This window comes from Magnusiomyces paraingens, assembly GCF_902498895.1.
Source record: "Magnusiomyces paraingens strain CBS 517.90 genome assembly, contig: contig1, whole genome shotgun sequence".
Lineage (NCBI taxonomy): Eukaryota > Fungi > Ascomycota > Dipodascomycetes > Dipodascales > Dipodascaceae > Magnusiomyces > Magnusiomyces paraingens.
Window position 1 is genome coordinate 3,662,290 of NW_022474067.1, and position 18,322 is coordinate 3,680,611.

General features: G+C 34.4%; 5 protein-coding genes across 5 annotated transcripts; 3 read left to right on the forward strand and 2 right to left on the reverse strand.

Annotated features, from left to right (window-relative positions):
- Positions 1-2,938: 2,938 nt before the first annotated feature.
- Positions 2,939-3,655, forward strand: SAPINGB_P001090 (uncharacterized protein; the record flags this gene model as incomplete). Its single annotated transcript, XM_031995813.1, has 1 exon — positions 2,939-3,655. The coding sequence occupies one exon, from the start codon at positions 2,939-2,941 to the stop codon at positions 3,653-3,655; it is 717 nt and encodes a 238-aa protein (XP_031851704.1).
- An 871-nt stretch (positions 3,656-4,526) lies between these two features.
- SAPINGB_P001091 (uncharacterized protein) lies at positions 4,527-7,045 on the forward strand (the record flags this gene model as incomplete). The annotated part of the gene is made up of 2 exons (XM_031995814.1): positions 4,527-4,574; positions 4,649-7,045. The coding sequence occupies 2 exons, from the start codon at positions 4,527-4,529 to the stop codon at positions 7,043-7,045; spliced, it is 2,445 nt and encodes an 814-aa protein (XP_031851705.1).
- Positions 7,046-7,485: 440 nt separating this feature from the next.
- On the reverse strand, positions 7,486-8,244 carry SAPINGB_P001092 (uncharacterized protein; the record flags this gene model as incomplete). Its single annotated transcript, XM_031995815.1, has 1 exon — positions 7,486-8,244. The coding sequence occupies one exon, from the start codon at positions 8,242-8,244 to the stop codon at positions 7,486-7,488; it is 759 nt and encodes a 252-aa protein (XP_031851706.1).
- Positions 8,245-11,491: 3,247 nt separating this feature from the next.
- On the forward strand, positions 11,492-15,391 carry SAPINGB_P001093 (uncharacterized protein; the record flags this gene model as incomplete). Its single annotated transcript, XM_031995816.1, has 1 exon — positions 11,492-15,391. The coding sequence occupies one exon, from the start codon at positions 11,492-11,494 to the stop codon at positions 15,389-15,391; it is 3,900 nt and encodes a 1,299-aa protein (XP_031851707.1).
- Positions 15,392-15,587: 196 nt separating this feature from the next.
- SAPINGB_P001094 (uncharacterized protein) lies at positions 15,588-16,043 on the reverse strand (the record flags this gene model as incomplete). Its single annotated transcript, XM_031995817.1, has 1 exon — positions 15,588-16,043. The coding sequence occupies one exon, from the start codon at positions 16,041-16,043 to the stop codon at positions 15,588-15,590; it is 456 nt and encodes a 151-aa protein (XP_031851708.1).
- Between the last annotated feature and the right edge of the window lie 2,279 nt (positions 16,044-18,322).

An 18,322-nucleotide genomic window follows, 5' to 3' on the forward strand; every position in this document is an offset into this window, starting at 1 on the left:
AGAATTAAAAAAAAAAGCACCCGACCCCACCGAGGATTTACAATAATTGATTCTAAGTATTAAAGGTAAAATACCAAAAAAAAAAAAAAAAAAAAAGTTGTCAGACAGGCACGTTATTAGAGCAATTACTCTTAAACATTGTGAAATACTTGTTTGCACTTTGTAATTATTTTGGGATTCGCAAGCAAAGTCCAAACTGACCGAAGAAAATAAAAGGAAAAAAAAGGTACTTACTTTCTAAACATTCTAAACACATAATTAGAAATAGAAATAGAAAATAAAAAAATAAAAAAACTTCCTTCTTGATCTAACTTTCGATCCAAAAATGGATGATAAAAATGAAAGGCTTACTGGAGGAGGCTTAATAATGTCTTTCATCAAACCCCTTAAAAACCTTAGCAATTGAGAAAAGGAATTCATTGAGATGGTATTTTAAAATAACGCAAGTTAACGATAGAAGTCTATGAAAAAAAAAAAAAAAAAAAAAAACTGGCGACTTTAAATTAACTCGTTTACAAAATTTTGTAGGAATTGATCCACTGATTGTGGCGTTTGGATAGGAATTAAACATCTGTTAGATGATCAATCATCATCTTTTTTTTTTTGCGCTTTTTATTCTCGTGTCCCATATACACAATATCCGAGAAGCCTTGCGCAATATTGAGAACTTAGTCTAAGAATTAGAAAGAAATAAAAAAAAAAAAATTTACTTCTCAGACATCTGCATGTCGAGCCTTTTGAGCAGAGGGAAAGTTTGATATCTTTCAACGACAACTTCTAGAAAGTATAAATTTTAAAAAAACTTTCATGTTAAAATTAAAGTTAAAAAAAAATGTAATTGCTAAACAAAATATGTTAGCAAATAAAAGAAAATTTTTTTGAAAAAGCGACAGTTAAGTAGACATTGTTGAAACTTGTTTTTGTTTTGAATTCGTGGGGTATGTAAATTTTATAGATCAAAATAGAGAAATAGAAGGATGGAAGGGGGTAGGAAAAGAAAAAAAAAAAAAAGAAAAGAAAAGAGAAAGCAAGAAAACCTTTTTTTGTTCTTTTGATTTTATAAGTTAAGTTTGTTTTCAGTTGTAAAAAAAATTCTCAAATTGTGGTTTTTTAGGTCTTGAAGATTATTAGATTAACATCAAAAAGTAGAACATTGTCGATCTGTTTAACAGTAGTTTTTTTTTTTTTTTTTTTTTTTTTTTTTTTTTTTTTTTTTCCCCCCGAAACAAATTGTTGGTAAAAGTCTGGTATAAGATTGTTGATGATGGTGTTGGAAAAAAAGTAGTTTTTTTTTTTTTTATGTTACTCGCCCATATACTTCCCCCTTTTTCCCATTAGAAGAATAATAATAATCGGAAGACCCTCCAGCCACTGCAACTTTATTTGAATGCCAATATTTTCTCACTACTAACACACAAAATACCATATACAACTATTAAATATTGAAAATATGATGGGGTTCACCAATTCTATCTATATTACTAAAAGATCCCAGATCTTTAAAAAAAAAATAATAACATTTAACAAAAAAAAATTCATTAATAAACAATATTAAAGCAGGTCTGACTGATAGTTTATACAATTTTATTTTAATATAGTAAAAGAAAACTTTTTAATATTGTTAATGGACAATGTTTTTTTTTGTTTTTTTTTTGTTTTAGCGTGATGTTATCGTTCCATTTTGCTAATTAAAGAGGCTTTGACATTAAGTTTTTGCACATTTTGGTCTCCTTGCTTGGGGGGGTGGTAAACTTTTCCCTTGCGCGTAAAAAAATTAAAAAATATATTCTTAACTTAATGGTGTGGAATTTATATTTAGGACCTTTGATTAATATGAAATAAAAATAAATAAAAATCAATAAAAATAAATAAAAATAAATAAAAATAAATAAAAATAAGCTGTCATAAAGGGCACTTTGCTGCACTTTTTGAAACAACAAACTAACAAATCAGAATTATTTAAGGACGCGGCACTTTCCTTTTTTTTTTTTCCTATATAGGAATATATATATATATATATATATATATATATATATATATCATGCACAGTTAGGTGGAAATTATCAACTTGAACCCGTTTTTTTTTTTCTTTCTATTTAAAGCACAAGAAAAAAAAATTGGCTGGATGTTATCAAAGATAGTTAAACGAATGTATATTAATTTATTTATTTTTTTTATTTTTTCTTATTTTTTTTATTTTTTTTATTTTTTTTTGTAAATATAGACACAACGATTTAAAAATAACAACATTTAATAACCCACTAAAATAATAAATAAATAAAAGTGTTTGAAGACCAAGGACGATCATCAGTTGCAAAAGGCTCCAATGCCCCTATGATTCAGATAGGAAAAAAATAAAAATAAATAAAAAATAAAAAATAAAAAATAAAAAATAAAAAATAAAAAATAAAAAATAAAAAATAAAAAATAAAAAATAAAAAATAAAAAATAAAAAATAAAAAATAAAAAATAAAAAATAAAAAAAATAAAAAAAATAAAAAAAATAAAAAGTTTCAAAGAAAGTGTGCATGTATGTGTTAACCAGTAAATTGTCTATACTATACTATTATTATTATAAGCGGCCTTTTTTTTTTTTTTCGTATCCAGCAAAACGTGTGATAATCACCGGCGACAACTTTCTTCTTTAATAGAAAATTCTCTCTTTGTCGGTTTTTTTTTTTTTATAATATTAACAAGTCTATAGGGACCACCCAATCCGCCCTTATATAAAAATGACTACTTTTCTCTTACTTTTTTAATTTTTTTTTTAATCATAATTCTTTTTTTTTTCCCTTTAAATTTCGTTTTTTAATTCATAATTTTTAAAAAAGCCACAAATTTCCTAATCATCATCATCATCATCATCATCATCATCATCATCATCATCAACATCCACTATCACTTGACCACATATCTACCAACCCCAGCATCTATAATAATGTCACAGCACAGAGGAATAATAGTAATTACCATCTCGTTCTTTTTTGTATCATTGATGGCTATCAACTTTTTCTTTTTCAACAGTAACAATATACGGATTTTTTCTTCGTTGCAAGATTCAACATTAACCCCAGTTGACCGGCTATGGACCAATTCTCCCTTTAAAGTACTGACACATCAAAATCGTCATAACGCATATAACCGATTAACATCTGCTGAACGAGAAAAATACATAAAGTACCTTTACATGTTTGAAGGCTCCCATCCTCAACAGGGATCCAAACTACGACCAGATTATCAAAAATTGAAAAGAATTCTAGACCGAAGAATTAGAGAAACTCTTGAGCAGCCACAAAACCAGCCAGGATACAATAATGGGGGGACAGAAGAATCTTTACAAAGGGAAATGAAGGCACTTTCCAAAACAAAGAGCCTTAAGACCGAGAACGATAAGCCCGAGTACGAGTCGGATTTGGAAGAAACCGAGAATGTTTTAAAGAGCAGTAGTCATATTAATAGTAATAGTAATAGTAAAAGTGAGGGAAGTTTAAATAAAGACTCAAATCAGGGAACAGGTTCAACTAAACAAAAGCGGTGGTGGTATGATAATTCTCAGAAATCAGAGCTCGAAGATATTTATCAGAAAAAACTACCAAATGAACGCGAGGCAGACGATTGGTTAAGAGAAGTTATTGGACACGAATCTGGGCTTTAGTGGATATGACAAATATATCTAAGATTTTAAACAAAAAAAAAAGTTTATTCTTATAATAATCAGGGTTTTAATTTTTTTTTCTTTTTATCTTTTTTTGAATCTAAAAAAACAAAAAAAGAGCAATTTTCAAACATCTGTTTCCTATTCTCTCAAAATCATGTACACATTATCAATGCTTTTAATTTAAGAAATTGAAAAAAAAATAAAATAAAAATTACACGTTATTCTGTATATATTCAATATTTATATTTTAAACAAAAAAAAAGTATTCATTTAAGAAAAAAAAATTAAAAAAAAAAAAAAACCTGGGCTTACGTGGGGAATTTTTTTTTTTTTTTTTTTTTTTAAGCTTACAGAAGTTTAAAAGCATCTGGAAGGCAGGGAAAAAAAAAATGCCAAGACTTTTAATGTGGGTAATTTTTTTATTTTTATGTTTTATCCCAGATAATATAACATTATTAATATTTGTTACAGTTACATTTGTTTCTCCGCATCGGCTCCCGCTTTCGGAACTCCTTTCAATCTTTAACCAATAAGCAGCTGAGGATTAGCAAGACCAAATTTTTTACTTCTCTGGCCAAGGACGAAAGGCTGGCTGTACTGCGCACACGCACACACACACACACATCCACACAAGCCATTAAACAAAAAAATTTTCAGTGACTCTTAGTGTGACACCTCCAAAAAAAAAAATAATAATAAAAATTAAAAAATTAAAAAATTAAAAAAAAAAAAGATTGGATCACCACCCACAATTTTTTTTTTTTTATTCTTTTGAAAAAAATACATCTTTTGTGGTCCTAAATATTTCTTTCAATAATCCCTAAAAATATTAAAGGATTTTTCTTAGAAAATACCAAAAAAAAAAAAAATGTCAATGCTTAGAGCCTCTCGTGCTTCCATTCTGCGGTCGCAAAAGGTTAGTATTTTAATATGCTAAAATATATACTTAAACCTTCCATCTCACAAATCTAACAAAACTTTTTTTTGCAGTCTCTGAATAGATCGCTGGCCACTGCCGCTTCTTCAGACTTCTTCGCAGTCCCACAAGAGTTCAAGTCCCGAACACCCCCCTATGAGGCTTTGCTTAACCGTCTGTCCATCGTCAAGTCCATTCTCAATGACCAGCCTTTGACTTTGGCCGAGAAGATTCTCTACTCGCACTTGGTCGACCCCACAGAGTCCCTCACCTCCTCAAATACTAAGGACATTCGTGGTCAAGCTTACCTCAAGCTTAACCCAGACCGTGTTGCCATGCAAGATGCTTCTGCCCAAATGGCTCTTCTTCAGTTCATGACCTGCGGTATGCCCTCTACTGCTGTTCCTGCTTCCATCCACTGTGACCACTTGATTGTGGGCCACGACGGTGCTGACCAGGATCTTCCCCGCTCTATTGCTGCCAACAAGGAAGTTTTTGACTTTTTGCAATCATGCGGTAAAAAGTACGGTATCCAGTTCTGGGGTCCCGGCTCAGGTATTATCCACCAAATCGTCCTCGAAAACTTTTCTGTCCCTGGTCTCATGATGCTTGGTACTGATTCTCATACCCCTAACGCCGGCGGTCTTGGTGCCATCGCCATTGGTGTTGGTGGTGCCGATGCTGTCGATGCCCTCACAGGTACCCCCTGGGAACTCAAGGCCCCCAAGATTCTCGGTGTCAAGCTTACTGGCCAACTGAGTGGCTGGTCGGCCCCCAAGGACGTCATCACTCACCTCGCAGGTCTTCTTACTGTCCGTGGTGGTACTGGCTCCATCATTGAGTACTTTGGTGAAGGTGTTCAAACTCTTTCTTGCACTGGTATGGCCACCATTTGCAATATGGGTGCCGAGCTTGGTGCCACCACCTCCACCTTCCCCTACACTGCTTCCATGCAAAGATACCTCACCGCCACTCACCGTGCTCCCATTGCCGAGGCTGCCCAACGCGTCAATGACAAGTTTGGTTTCCTACGTGCTGACGAAGGTGCTGAGTATGACCAGGTTGTTGAAATCGACCTGTCCACCCTCGAGCCTCACGTGAATGGTCCCTTCACTCCAGATCTCGCTACCCCCATCTCCAAGTTTGCCGAGACCGCTAAGGAGAAGGAATGGCCCGCTGAAATCTCTGCAGGTCTTATTGGCTCCTGCACAAACTCTTCTTACCAGGACATGACCCGTGCTGCTTCCATCATTGCTGAGGCTACCAAGAACGGTCTCAAGCCCAAGATCCCCTTCTTTGTGACCCCTGGTTCGGAACAGATTCGCGCCACCATTGAACGTGACGGTCTTACCAAGACTTTTGAAGATGCTGGTGCCAAAATCCTAGCCAATGCCTGCGGTCCATGCATTGGTCAATGGGATCGTTCCACCGAATCGCTTTATGCCGACAATAAGGAAGAAAAGACTCCCAGAAACTCCATCTTCACTTCCTTCAACAGAAACTTCCGTGCCCGTAACGATGGTAACCCCAACACCTTCAACTTCTTGACATCACCTGAAATCGTGACAGCCATGATTTACGCCGGTAGCACCAACTTCAACCCCCTCAAGGACACCATTGTGACTGAGAGCGGCAAGGAGTTCAAGTTCTCCCCTCCTCCTCTTGCCAAGGAGCTCCCTGATGTTGCCGATGGTGGCTTCACCAAGGGCCCCCGCTCACAGTACTACCCTGAGACTGACCCCACGCCCGTTCCTGAGACTGAGGTTGTTGTTTCACCTACCTCTGATCGTTTAAGTTTGCTTGAGCCCTTTGAGCCCTTTGATAACAAGGAGATTTCAGCCAACGTTTTGCTCAAAGTCCAGGGCAAGTGCACAACTGACCACATTTCTGCCGCTGGTGTGTGGCTCAAGTACAAGGGACATTTGGAAAACATTTCCTACAACACACTGATTGGTGCCCAGAACAAGGAGAATGGCAAGGTCAACGTTGTTGAGGACTTTGATGGAAAGGAGATGTCTATTCCAGATCTCATGATCAAGTGGAAGGAAGAGGGCCGCCCTTGGTTGGTTGTTGCTGAGCACAACTACGGTGAGGGATCTGCTCGTGAACACGCTGCTCTGTCACCACGTTTCCTTGGTGGTAAGATCATTCTTGTCAAGTCATTTGCGCGTATCCACGAGACCAATCTTAAGAAGCAGGGTGTTTTGCCCTTGACTTTTGCCAATGAGGCTGACTATGATCGGATCAGCTCCACTGATAAGATTGAGACTTTGGATCTGCTCGATATGCTGGAAAAGGATGGCAACAATGGCGGTGAGCTCAAGCTTCGTGTGACCAAGCAGGACGGTACCACTTTTGACATTACAACTAAGCACACCATGTCCAAGGATCAGGTTAACTTTTTCAAAGCCGGATCTGCCATTAATTACATTGGCAATCAGCGCAAGGCCCAGCTTGCCAACAAGCAGTAAGGGTATAAAAGGAAAAGGGATGACTATTATGTTTTTTTTTATGTATAAGAAAAAGAGTTAAAATAAAAAATGAAATAACAGATAAAAGCTCATTTTGAGTTTAAAACGTGGCTGTTTTAAATTTGAATTTACACGTGCAAGAAAACAATAGTAAAATTAGCTTCTTCGATGGGCTTTTTTTGAGTGGTGGTTTAACATTTCAACTTTTTGACCAGGAAATTTTTTTTTATTAATGATTATGGATTATGGACACTTTGTACAATTTTTGTAATATAGAGAAAAAAAAATTAATAAATAAATAATGATATATAGGGATTGTTTTTTTGCCTCTTTTTAAGGAAATGTATCATAAAATATCGCATTGAGTATTTTTTTTAAAAGAACATGGGATGTACTCTTGTATATTTTATGGGTTTAGGTGGAGGAAGCCAGTCACTTAATTAGGATGTTTCTGGCACGGTTGACTCTACAACCTTGCGTAGAGGAATTGCCCATGAAGAAATGGCGCCATGAACCATCATATGCTTTACAATTTCGGTTCGAGCTGCACTCTTGTTTCCATCCAAAGCGATAGTCAAGCATTGGCTCACCACTATAGTATGTTGTGGACCCAGTTCTGGGACCAGTTTCAGCAAACGGACCTTGTAGTGAGCAAACTCGCGAGCAGGCAGAGTAGAAGGTAAGCTTAAGACCTGCTCAAGCTGGGAGAGAATGCTGGGTTCGGAAGAAGAAGAAGAAGAAGATTCTAAATTGTCGGTTAAAGATGGAGGTGCTGATGAGGATGGTATCGAAGAAGATGATTGTGAATTATTGTCTGTGGTAAGACTACTACTGCTGCTACTAAGACTGCAACTGTGCGAAGAAGAAAAAGAGCTTGAGCCAGAAGAAGAGGTCAAAGAATCATCATCATCCGAGTATGGGACGTTTTCTGTGGCCGAGGGCAAGCACATTGGGGGTGGAGGTAAGACTGCTGGGCCATCTGTTGGTGGATGATTCAAGGAATGTAAAGAGGTGGAAGAAGAAGTTGGATAAAGGGCTTGTGGAAGAGGAGCAACGGCGTAACGTTTTGAGTGAGATTTTGAGGAAGATGAATGTTTTTTGGAGGAAGATGGAGATGAAGATGATTCGAGAAAAGTGGAGGGAAGGCAATCGTTCCAGCCTTGTTGGCCTGCGTAATTTGTTTGAGTAGAAGAAATCATGCTTGTGTGGATTTGGTGATAACGAATGGAAAAGTAAAAAAAAAAAAAGAATGCAGTGTCAAAGAAAGGTTATAGAGGATGCAAAAAAAAAAAAGAAAGAAAGAAAGAGAAATATATATATTTGGAAGGTTTTTTAAGACGGGGATTTTTTTTAAATTTATATAAAAAAAAAGAAGAAGATTTAAGTATTTTTATTAACAAAAAAAAAATTAATTCAACAGGCTGTGTGTATGCGTTTTGGAGAGACTGCAGTAGTTACACGCCCAAGATTAAAATAACCATCACAACCACCGCAACTACAACCACCACCACCATCACCACTAGTTAGGAGATCCAAGAGCTTAGTTTGGTATTTTTTAAACCAAAAAAAAAAAAAAAAAATAACAAAGGCAGCAGCAATAAATAAAGGTCCTGATTTTTTTTTTTTTTTTTTAATCTTCATTCATAATATCAGGTAATCAGCATCATTAATTTTTAAATATATATATATAGAGATATAAACTTATGAAACATTTTATGCTAATTTGACAGTTGAATATATATATAAGTAATAAACATTTAAAATCACACTCCAGTGACATTGACAGACGTTGAAAACTTTAATGAAATCTCGAGGAAGAAGGAAAAAAGAAGATAAATATTTATAGGGAGACAAGGGGGGGATGTTATTAACTATTTAATTTAGTTAAACCTAATGTTTCAAGTATTTACTTTTAAAAAAAAAAAAGGTTTGATATTACAATTAAGTCTAACTTGAAATTGATCATTTTCAAAACAATGCTAATTATTCCGAGTTTTTTTTTTTTTTTAACTAACACAAAAAAAAAAAAGTCTTGAAAGTATTTTTTATTATTTTTTTTATTTTACTCGTTGGGCGTTTGATTGTTACAATTAAAAAGATAGTTGAGAAAAATCTGGAAAGATAGATTATTTTTAAAAAAATAAAAAATAAAAAATTGAATGATAAGGCTCTTCAGGTTCATTTATTAGAGAAAAAAAAATAGACTTTGGAAAAAAATAAAAAAATAAAAAAAACGAGTATATATATATATATATATAGGCAGGTACATATAAATAAAATCTTGATATTTTCAATACTCTAAGAATATATATTTTTAACTCATTCTAGAAGAAAGACTGTTAACGCCTTAATGCGAGGTTGCGTGCATGGATTTTTAATATACAAGACCTAAGTTCTAAAGTTCAAGTATTTTCATCGTTCAGAGATTAATGCGAAGAAGTATCTATATATATTAGGTTTTTATTATTATTAACTCGTTTAAAGAGAAATGAGTTTCTGGTTGTAGAAGTTTTATTTTATTTTATTTATTTTTTTTGATAAATATATATGAGATTTAATAAAGACCATTTAAAGGAATAAATGATGAATATTGATTGCAATCAAACAATTGTTTATTTGAAAGTTAAAGCTTAAAATTTGTACTACCATATAAATAATAATAATAATAATAATAATTTAAGTACTAAGTCTTAAATGGAAAACAAACCCACCAGCTCGTTTTCTTTAAAAAAAAAATTTATAGCTCTGCCAATTGGTCTTTTCCTTTCTTTCTATTAATCTCAAGTTTTTTTTTTTTTTTTTTTTTTTTTGGTTTCCAACGAGGTCGTCAACTAGAAGAGGATCCTCTTAAAAAAAAAAAAAAAATTAAAAAAAAAAAAAAAAAAAAGAAATCAAAAAATCTCATTTTCCGCATCAGACTTCTTAACTTGTTTGATGTTCATTTGTAGAAAAAAAAAAATTACAATTTTTGTAAGATCTTGCAGCTGTAATAAATATCCAAAAAAAAGAAAAAAGAAAAAGAAAAAAGAACAAAGCGCTTTGAAAGAGATCGGACTTAACTAATAAGATTTTTCATTTGATAATCTTTTTTAGATTTCGATATAAAAGGATTAATTAAGGTCTTTGAGAATAGATTGAATATTTCATTTATTCATTTATTCATTTATCCTTTTTTTTTTTCATTCTTTCTTTCATTCATTTAATCAATATACCTTATTTTTTTTTTTTTAGTTATATTTCCCCAACAAGGCACACAGGTACTTCTTGACTAGCTTTTATACTTTCCACCCTCGTACATAACTCAAAAATGATTCGTCCAAAAAGACCCACCTGGGCAAAAATGCGCTTCTTCAGTCGTCTTTTACTCGTCTTTTTTTTTATTTTTATTTTTATTTTTTATTTTAATAGACAGTTGAGTTGCACTGCATGCTAAGCGCTTAAGTTTAGTTCAGCTCATTTCATATTCGGTTACCCGGCGGTCAAAAGTCTTTTTTTTTTTTTTTTTTTTTTTTTTTGGTCTTGTTATAACAAATTATTCATTGATTCTCTTAATACTCCATGTGATGAGCATATGATAACTCTCTTTTTTAATTTTTTTTATTCAAAATGAAACTTTTTTTTTTTTTGGAATAAAAATAAAAAAAAAAAAAAAAGAGGAAAAGAAGTGGTTTTAAAAATTTATATTAAATATTAAATATTAAATATTATTATTGTTATTATTAAATGTGTAATTGTAGTAAGATATAGTTAAAAAAAAAAATCCCATTCTGTTGTTGTTGTTGTTGCTGTTGTTGTTGCTGCTGCTGCTGCTGCTGATGTTGTTACTAAAAAAACCTGCCGTTGTTACCCTTTCCCTTTCCCTTTGCCTTTTTTTTTTTTTTTTTTTACTCGTTTATATATATATTTTATTTAAAAATAATAATAATAATAATAATAATAACACCACCAACAAACCCTCCATCACCATCCAAACATTTAAGCATATCTGTATTTCCTGCAACTGGTACTAATAGTAGTTGGCAGTAACAACAACAGCAGAAGCTAAATCAAAAGTAGAAGCGCGAAAAAAAAAAAAGAACAACAAGTTCAAACAAATCTACAGTAGTAACAACAAATAGCTCTCTTCTTTTGTTTTGTTTTTGTTTTTTTTTTTGTCCAGAATCTGTTTTACAGCTTTCCATTTGCCAACTTGGTTTTCTCTCACAGAAACTTTTTTCTTTCTTTCCTTCTTTCCTTCTTTCCTTCCTTTTTTTTTTTTCTTCTTCTTCTTCTTCTTTTCTAACTTTACCACCAACATTGAAACAAATACTATTTCTAACATTATACAACCATATAAAAAAAAACACTCTCTCCACTACAAAATAACTTTACTGTTCATGCCTCTTCCTTTCGTCTTAACTAACCCAACACCTGTAATGCATTGATTATTGATTGTCTCTCCTCTCCATGTACCGCTCCCATCTATCCACTATCGATCGTGGAAATAACAACACCGAGCTCACCTCTACTACAGGAAAGCAGGGCTTTTTTACCCATCTTCAAGCTCAAGTCTCTGCTGCTAACAACAACACTACCGCACTTTCCATGTCTCATTATCAGCCACAACGTTCTCTTCCGCAGCAGCAGCAGCAACAGCAGCAGCAGCAACAACAACATCAACAAAATGCATTTTCTGCCCAACTTAACACAACACAATTCACTACATCCAGCTTTGCAGATGACCCCAGAAACCTCTTCCCAACCACTTCGGTAAAGCTTGGCGGTATCACCTCTGGAAATCCTGGAGCTGACATTGATAATGATAATGATGATGACTCAGTATCTTCTTCCGATGGAAACTTCAAACCTCCAGTCCTTAGTGACTATGCTCACTCTCTTTTCTCAGATTCTCGACATCATCAACAATACCACCCTATACCCACTTCCCATAGACATCCCTCAGGCGGTCTTACAATGAATGAAAATTACGATACTAATGTCACACGGCCTGGAAGTACCTCCAATACTGGACTTTTCAACCCTACCGTGGCCTCCACCCATTCAAATTCCAGCTCAAGTAATAACACAAACAATTCTATTTCAAACCCATCATTACGCATCGGTGCCACAAATTATTCAGGCAGCAGTCTTCACGCTCATCAACTCCTACACCATGGTAATCACACCACATCGTCTCCAATCAATGGCACTCGCCAACAACACGAAATGAAGAGACACCTCAACAGAACTCGTCACTCAACTGTCCACGATTCAAACTTGACTGAAAACTCAACAGGAAGTACCAGCTCTAGCAATAACGATGGCCATCATAACAATAACAATAACAATTTAGGGAATTTGAACAATAACAGTAATAGTCATAGTCTTCATCATCCTCAAGGTCGCCTTAGACATTATAGCAGCTCAGGAAGTAATAATACAAGTCTTAGTATTGAAGGAATCCAACAGCATCCTAAAATGCAAGATTACGATTCTCCTGTTAGAGCTTCTGGCCCTTCGCGGCTCGGTGATCGCCTAGACTCAAAATCTCAACCTGCGGCAAATTCTTCAAATATTCCTGATATTGACCATTACGGTAACAACCACCCACCACTCTCCACTTCACCAATACCCTTACCCACCAATCTGGCTAACAACAACAACAACAACAACAGCAGCAGCAGTAGCAGCAATGGCAACAACAACAACAACAACAACAACAACAATAATAATAATAATAATAATAATAATAATAACACCAACAAGGCCACTGCCCGCTACTCTACAACAATCAGTGCCAATTACACGGCACAACTCTTTGCTCAAGATTCCACTGACGCTCCACACGTGGCCACCTCATCACCACCAACTATCTACCAAACCGCTCACATGAATGCATTCACAACACATTTTTCTAAAAACTCAGTTGCGCTCTCCTCTTCGGCCTCCGCACTCTATTCTGGAAACGGTTCCTCTTCAAACCAACAGCCCCCAGTCCCTCCAATGCCCGAAAATGAAGTCTTGAGCCAATCATACGTCTTGCAAACCCCGGCTGTAGCAAAGTCTAATGGCCGTTTGACGTTTAATGAAATTAGAGCAAGCAGCACCGTCCGTTCAAAACGATTTGGTCGTGGCCTCGGCCCTCCAATGAGAGTCAGCAGAGCAGACAGTGGTGATTTAATACCCGCAGCTGAATCAAAGGCTTTGATCTCTTCTTCTGCTTCTTCCTTGAATCCCCTACCTATTCCTGGCTCGCTCGATGATGGTGGAGCAAAACAAATGACCATGTCTTCTTCAAATGATGCTGCTTTCCTTTCCAGCAGCAGCTCCGGTATGTCCCAGTCTTCCAGCAACAGCGACAATTTTCATGATAGCTACACGTCACATGTTCCACCAGAACAAAATGGGACCCATGAAACTGCAGATGAGGATGAAGACGATGATGATTACGATGATGATGATGATGATGACCAACCAAAGCCTCACACACCACTCTTAAAGCCTTCGTCATATCATTTAGATGCTCTCACAGAAGCTTACAGCACAGCTATTTCACCTCACCCAACCCCATCTGCCGGCCAAGCAAAAGCTAACTCAAATGAAGAAAATTCTCATAATTCTGATGATGTTATTCCGGAAGAAGAAGAAGAAGATCATGATATGTATCCTCTTCCCAACGATAATAACCAGGAGCTTTCCATGAGTGAAAGAGCTCGAATCGATCTTGAAGATAAAATTGAGCGTGAACTAACTTTGGAACGTCAACATGAAGAACTCAAATATTATCTTGATTCACAACAACAAAAGGCAGCAGCGGCAGCGGCAGCAGTAGCATTAACATCATCATCAGCAGCAGTACCATCAGCAGCTTCAGCAACAACTGCATCGGTAACTTCGGCATCAGCAGCTTCAGTAGTATCAACCTCTGCAACTTCTGTCTCTGCTTCCAACACTGGCATATCTACAGGCGGTGCACCAACAACCGCATCTTCGGCATCAACACCAATTGCTAGAGAACAAACATCGTCGGATCATCAAAGTTTAACTCCACAGCCCCAGCGTGTTTCACAAGATCAGTTACTGCGGCAACAGAAGCAGCAACAGCAACAGCAACAGCAACAGCAACAACTACAACAACAACAACAACAACAACAACAGCAGCAGCAGCAACAACAACAACAACAACAACAACAACAGCACTTTCAGCAGCAACAATTCCAGTCGCAACCCCACCAGCTCCATCAATCCAAGGCAATGCCATCTAAGAAACCCAAAAACATTGTCTACGTAAATGGTCAAGCTTACCAGCGACTGGAACTCATTGGAAAGGGCGGATCTTCCAAGGTTTACAAGGCTCAATCGGTTAATGGTCGCGTGTATGCCATCAAGCGTGTTTCATGCGACGAGGATATTGACGATATGGTTCTCAAGGGCTTCAAGGGAGAAATCGATCTGCTAAAGCGGCTTAAGGATGAAGAACGAGTTGTTAAGCTTATTGACTTTGAAATGCGGGCTACTTCAATCTACGTGGTGATGGAGTGTGGTGAAATTGATCTTGCTCACGTTTTGAATGCACGCTTATCGCTTCCACTTGACATTTCTTTTGTACGTTATTATGCTAATGAAATGTTTCGATGTGTTGCGGCTGTCCATAAGCACGGAATTGTACATAGTGACTTGAAACCGGCAAACTTTTTGCTTGTTAAGGGCATGCTGAAAATCATTGATTTTGGCATTGCTAACGTTGTCCCGGACTACACAGTCAATGTGCACCGCGATGCACAGATTGGCACACCCAATTACATGGCCCCGGAGGCTCTTTTGGATGCAAGTCATGTGTATGCCAACACAAGCACACCTTCAGCTCCAACAACAACAACAACTAGTGGAGGTAGCATTGAGAGCTACCGTAGTATGAACCCTGCAGCCCAGCGCCCTAAAACAACTACAAAGTTTAAGGTGGGCCGGCCGTCAGATGTTTGGAGTTGCGGATGCATAATCTACCAAATGATTTACGGGCGCCCGCCTTATAGCGACTACAAGGGCACGCAGCGGATGCTGGCCATCATTAACCCGGAGGTGCAAATTTCATACCCACGACAAGGGTCTGGAACTGTGCGTGTGCCTAAGGAAGCCATTGAGGCCATGCGTGGATGTCTTGACCGAGACCCGACGCAGCGGCTGACGATTGAGGCAGCGGTTAATGGCGGCTTTCTAAACCCACAGGCTGTTGACCGGCGATTTATTCATGACTTATTGGGTCATGCTGTCAAGTATGGGGCCGAGCGTGGTAATAGTATCACGGCGAAGGAAGTTGAGATGCTCACTGATAATGTGTGGAAGAAGATTCAAGTATCCAACATGTAAAAAACAATGAAGGGAGGGGGAGAAAAAAAACGAATGGGTCCAGATTGCCCATAAAAAAGAGTTTTTTTTTTTTCTCTCATTATTTAAAAGTGTAATTTTTTTTTTTATTTTATTTTAACCCAAGCATTTACATAGTTTCTAATATATGTCATAAAAATAAATAAAAATGAAAACAGTACTTGATAACTCTTTTAGCCTAGATCCACTTGTCCACAGGATTGGCCTTGTATTCTTCGTAATCCTTAAAGTTAAAGATGGACAATTCCGTTTCGTTTTCAACGCCATAATCATGGAGTGATTTATTTGGGTCAGAAAGGATCCAATCGTCATCATGATCAAAGTTGATGATAAGGTTCATTGTTTTCGATCCATGAGCATGTGTATAAATCTTGACAGTATCCAAGTTTACGTTTCTATATGCACGGAAAGCACCCTGTTTTGCAATGAGATCCTTGACGCGCTCTAGCAACTGTTGTGCTGTAGTCTTGGTCAAATCAATGTCATGAAATACATGGTTTTTCTCGGTGCGGTATGGGAAAGATTTGATAATGCGAACTGTGATAATGGCTAAAGTGTCTGGACGCAGGGTAGAGGTTAATGGTTCTTCATCATAGATTTGTTCTGAAGTCAGTGAGGGTGTAGAAGATGCCATTTTGTATATGTTTATAATAATTATTTAATTTGAAGATATTAATAATGATGAGAAAGAAGTGGGAAACTTGAAAGGAAATAAATGGGTAGTGTTGAGGTCGTTTTTTTATTTAAAAAAAATAAAATAAAATAAAATAAAAAACAAAAATTCTAAGAAACCTATTGAAATGGAATCGCTTGGAAATCTTTAAAGGCAGTGATGCGAAAGAACCTGCAAAAAAAAAAAAAAAAAAAAAAAAAATCAAAGAAAATCTTTTTGACTAAGAAACAAGTTGGTAAAGTCATGTGAAAAGCACGTGATATAAAAATTTTATATATAATTGTAATATTATGGTTATAAATATTTTTTTTTTTTTTTTTTTGTCATTTTGAAGCAAACAAGGGGTATTCTATATTTCAGTTTAGTTAACTGATCAGTTCATATTGTTAATGAAAATTATTATTATCTATATATATATATATTATTTTGTTTTAATGATAATTATCATTAAAACAACTTATAAGTTTATGATTTCATGTTTTTTTTATTTAAATATTAAGGAGAAAAAAAAAAAGAAATGAAGAAATAAGTATTAAAAAAATAAAAAAAATAAAAAAAATAAAAAAAATAAAAAAATAATTATCAGTCTAATGTCTAAGCTTATTACTTGAGTTTGGAGGAGGGGAGAAAAAAAAATAATAATTTAAATTAAGAAATAATTCTTTAAAAATAAAAATAAAAAATAAAAAATAAAAAATAAAAATAAAAATAAAAAAAATTTAAAACTAGTTTGGTAAGCCGTTATGTATCACAGTTTATATTTTAATAATTTTTTTTTCATTATTATTTGTTTTTTTTTTAATGAAAAGAAAAAAGAAATATGAATTTGAGCAAAATATGATAAAAATATATATATATATATATTTTAAAAAACATTTCTTAATACAAATTTTTATGAGAGTATAGTACAATAACAATACAGCATACGATTTGCTTAAGATACCGCTCATTTTCTTTTTCTTTTTAGTCTTCTGGGTATATATAGTATCAAGAAATGTTGATAATATCTGCACATTAGAAAACACTAAAATGTAGATTAAACAGTGAGTACACTTCAGTTATTACTTGGCCTATAAATTGCTAGGAGATATACATCTATCGACAGGTGAAAAACCTGTTATTTGTTGTGATTGCTGTTGTTGTTTCTTCATCCCTGAAATTAATGTAAGTTCTTTCTTAGTTGATTGAAATATCTATGGAATCGTTATCGTCATTATCATGCCATTTTTTTTAATAAAAGAAAAAAAAAAAAAAAAACTATGCTTTTTATCAAAATATAGCAAATATTTTGATTTAACAATTCTCCTGAAAGAGCAAAAAAAAAAAAAAAAAAAAAAGTAAGAATATTTAGAAGTCTTTTATATCTCCCCTAAGGTAAGAAATTATCCAATATCCTTAGTTTATTTTTTTTTTACTTGTCTGAAATTTTTTTTTCTCAAGGTTTCTTATAAAAACAAGTTTGAGTCAGCTACAATTGTGTCTGCGTGGCATCATCACTCGGAACAATAAATGAAAAAAAAGAATTCCTTGAAACCGAAAAGAAAAACAAGAAAACACAAGCAATTGGAATTTTTTTTTTTTTACAATTATTATAACAATTTTTTTTTCTTAAGTTCTTTTTAAATAAAGATATTGTCTTCATAATTGATAAAAAAAAATTTTTTTTTTTTTCACATTTTTAAAGTCCAAAGTTTTGGGAAAAAAATATTTAATTCATATTTTTGCCAGAATTACAATAACGATGAAAAGTTAAAATATTTAATTCTGGTCTTATTGTCCTAGACAAGATACCATTTTGTTAATTGTATTGAATTGAATAACGGTCACAATTTTTATTCTTGAGTTAAAATAAAATTCAAAAAAAAAAAAAAAAAACAAATGGTAATAAAGATTTATGTCACAGCTCGTCTTTCCCCTCCAAAATCAAGCGGCTTTTCTACTGCTCTTGGTAAAGTTGTTGCGTACTCGGGGTGTTTGAAAAAAAAAAAAAATAAAAAAAAAAAATTGAATTATGTGAGTTATAATATACAAAAGATTTTTTTTTTTTTTTGAGGCTGGAGCGTATGCTCACCGTGGGCGCGCGCGAGTTTTGGAGCACAACAACAAGGAAATAAAAAAAAAATTATTATTATTATTATTATTATTATTATTATTATTATTATTATTATTATTATTATTATTATTATTATTATTATTATTATTATTATTATTATTATTATTTTCATGATTGGAAACGAGCT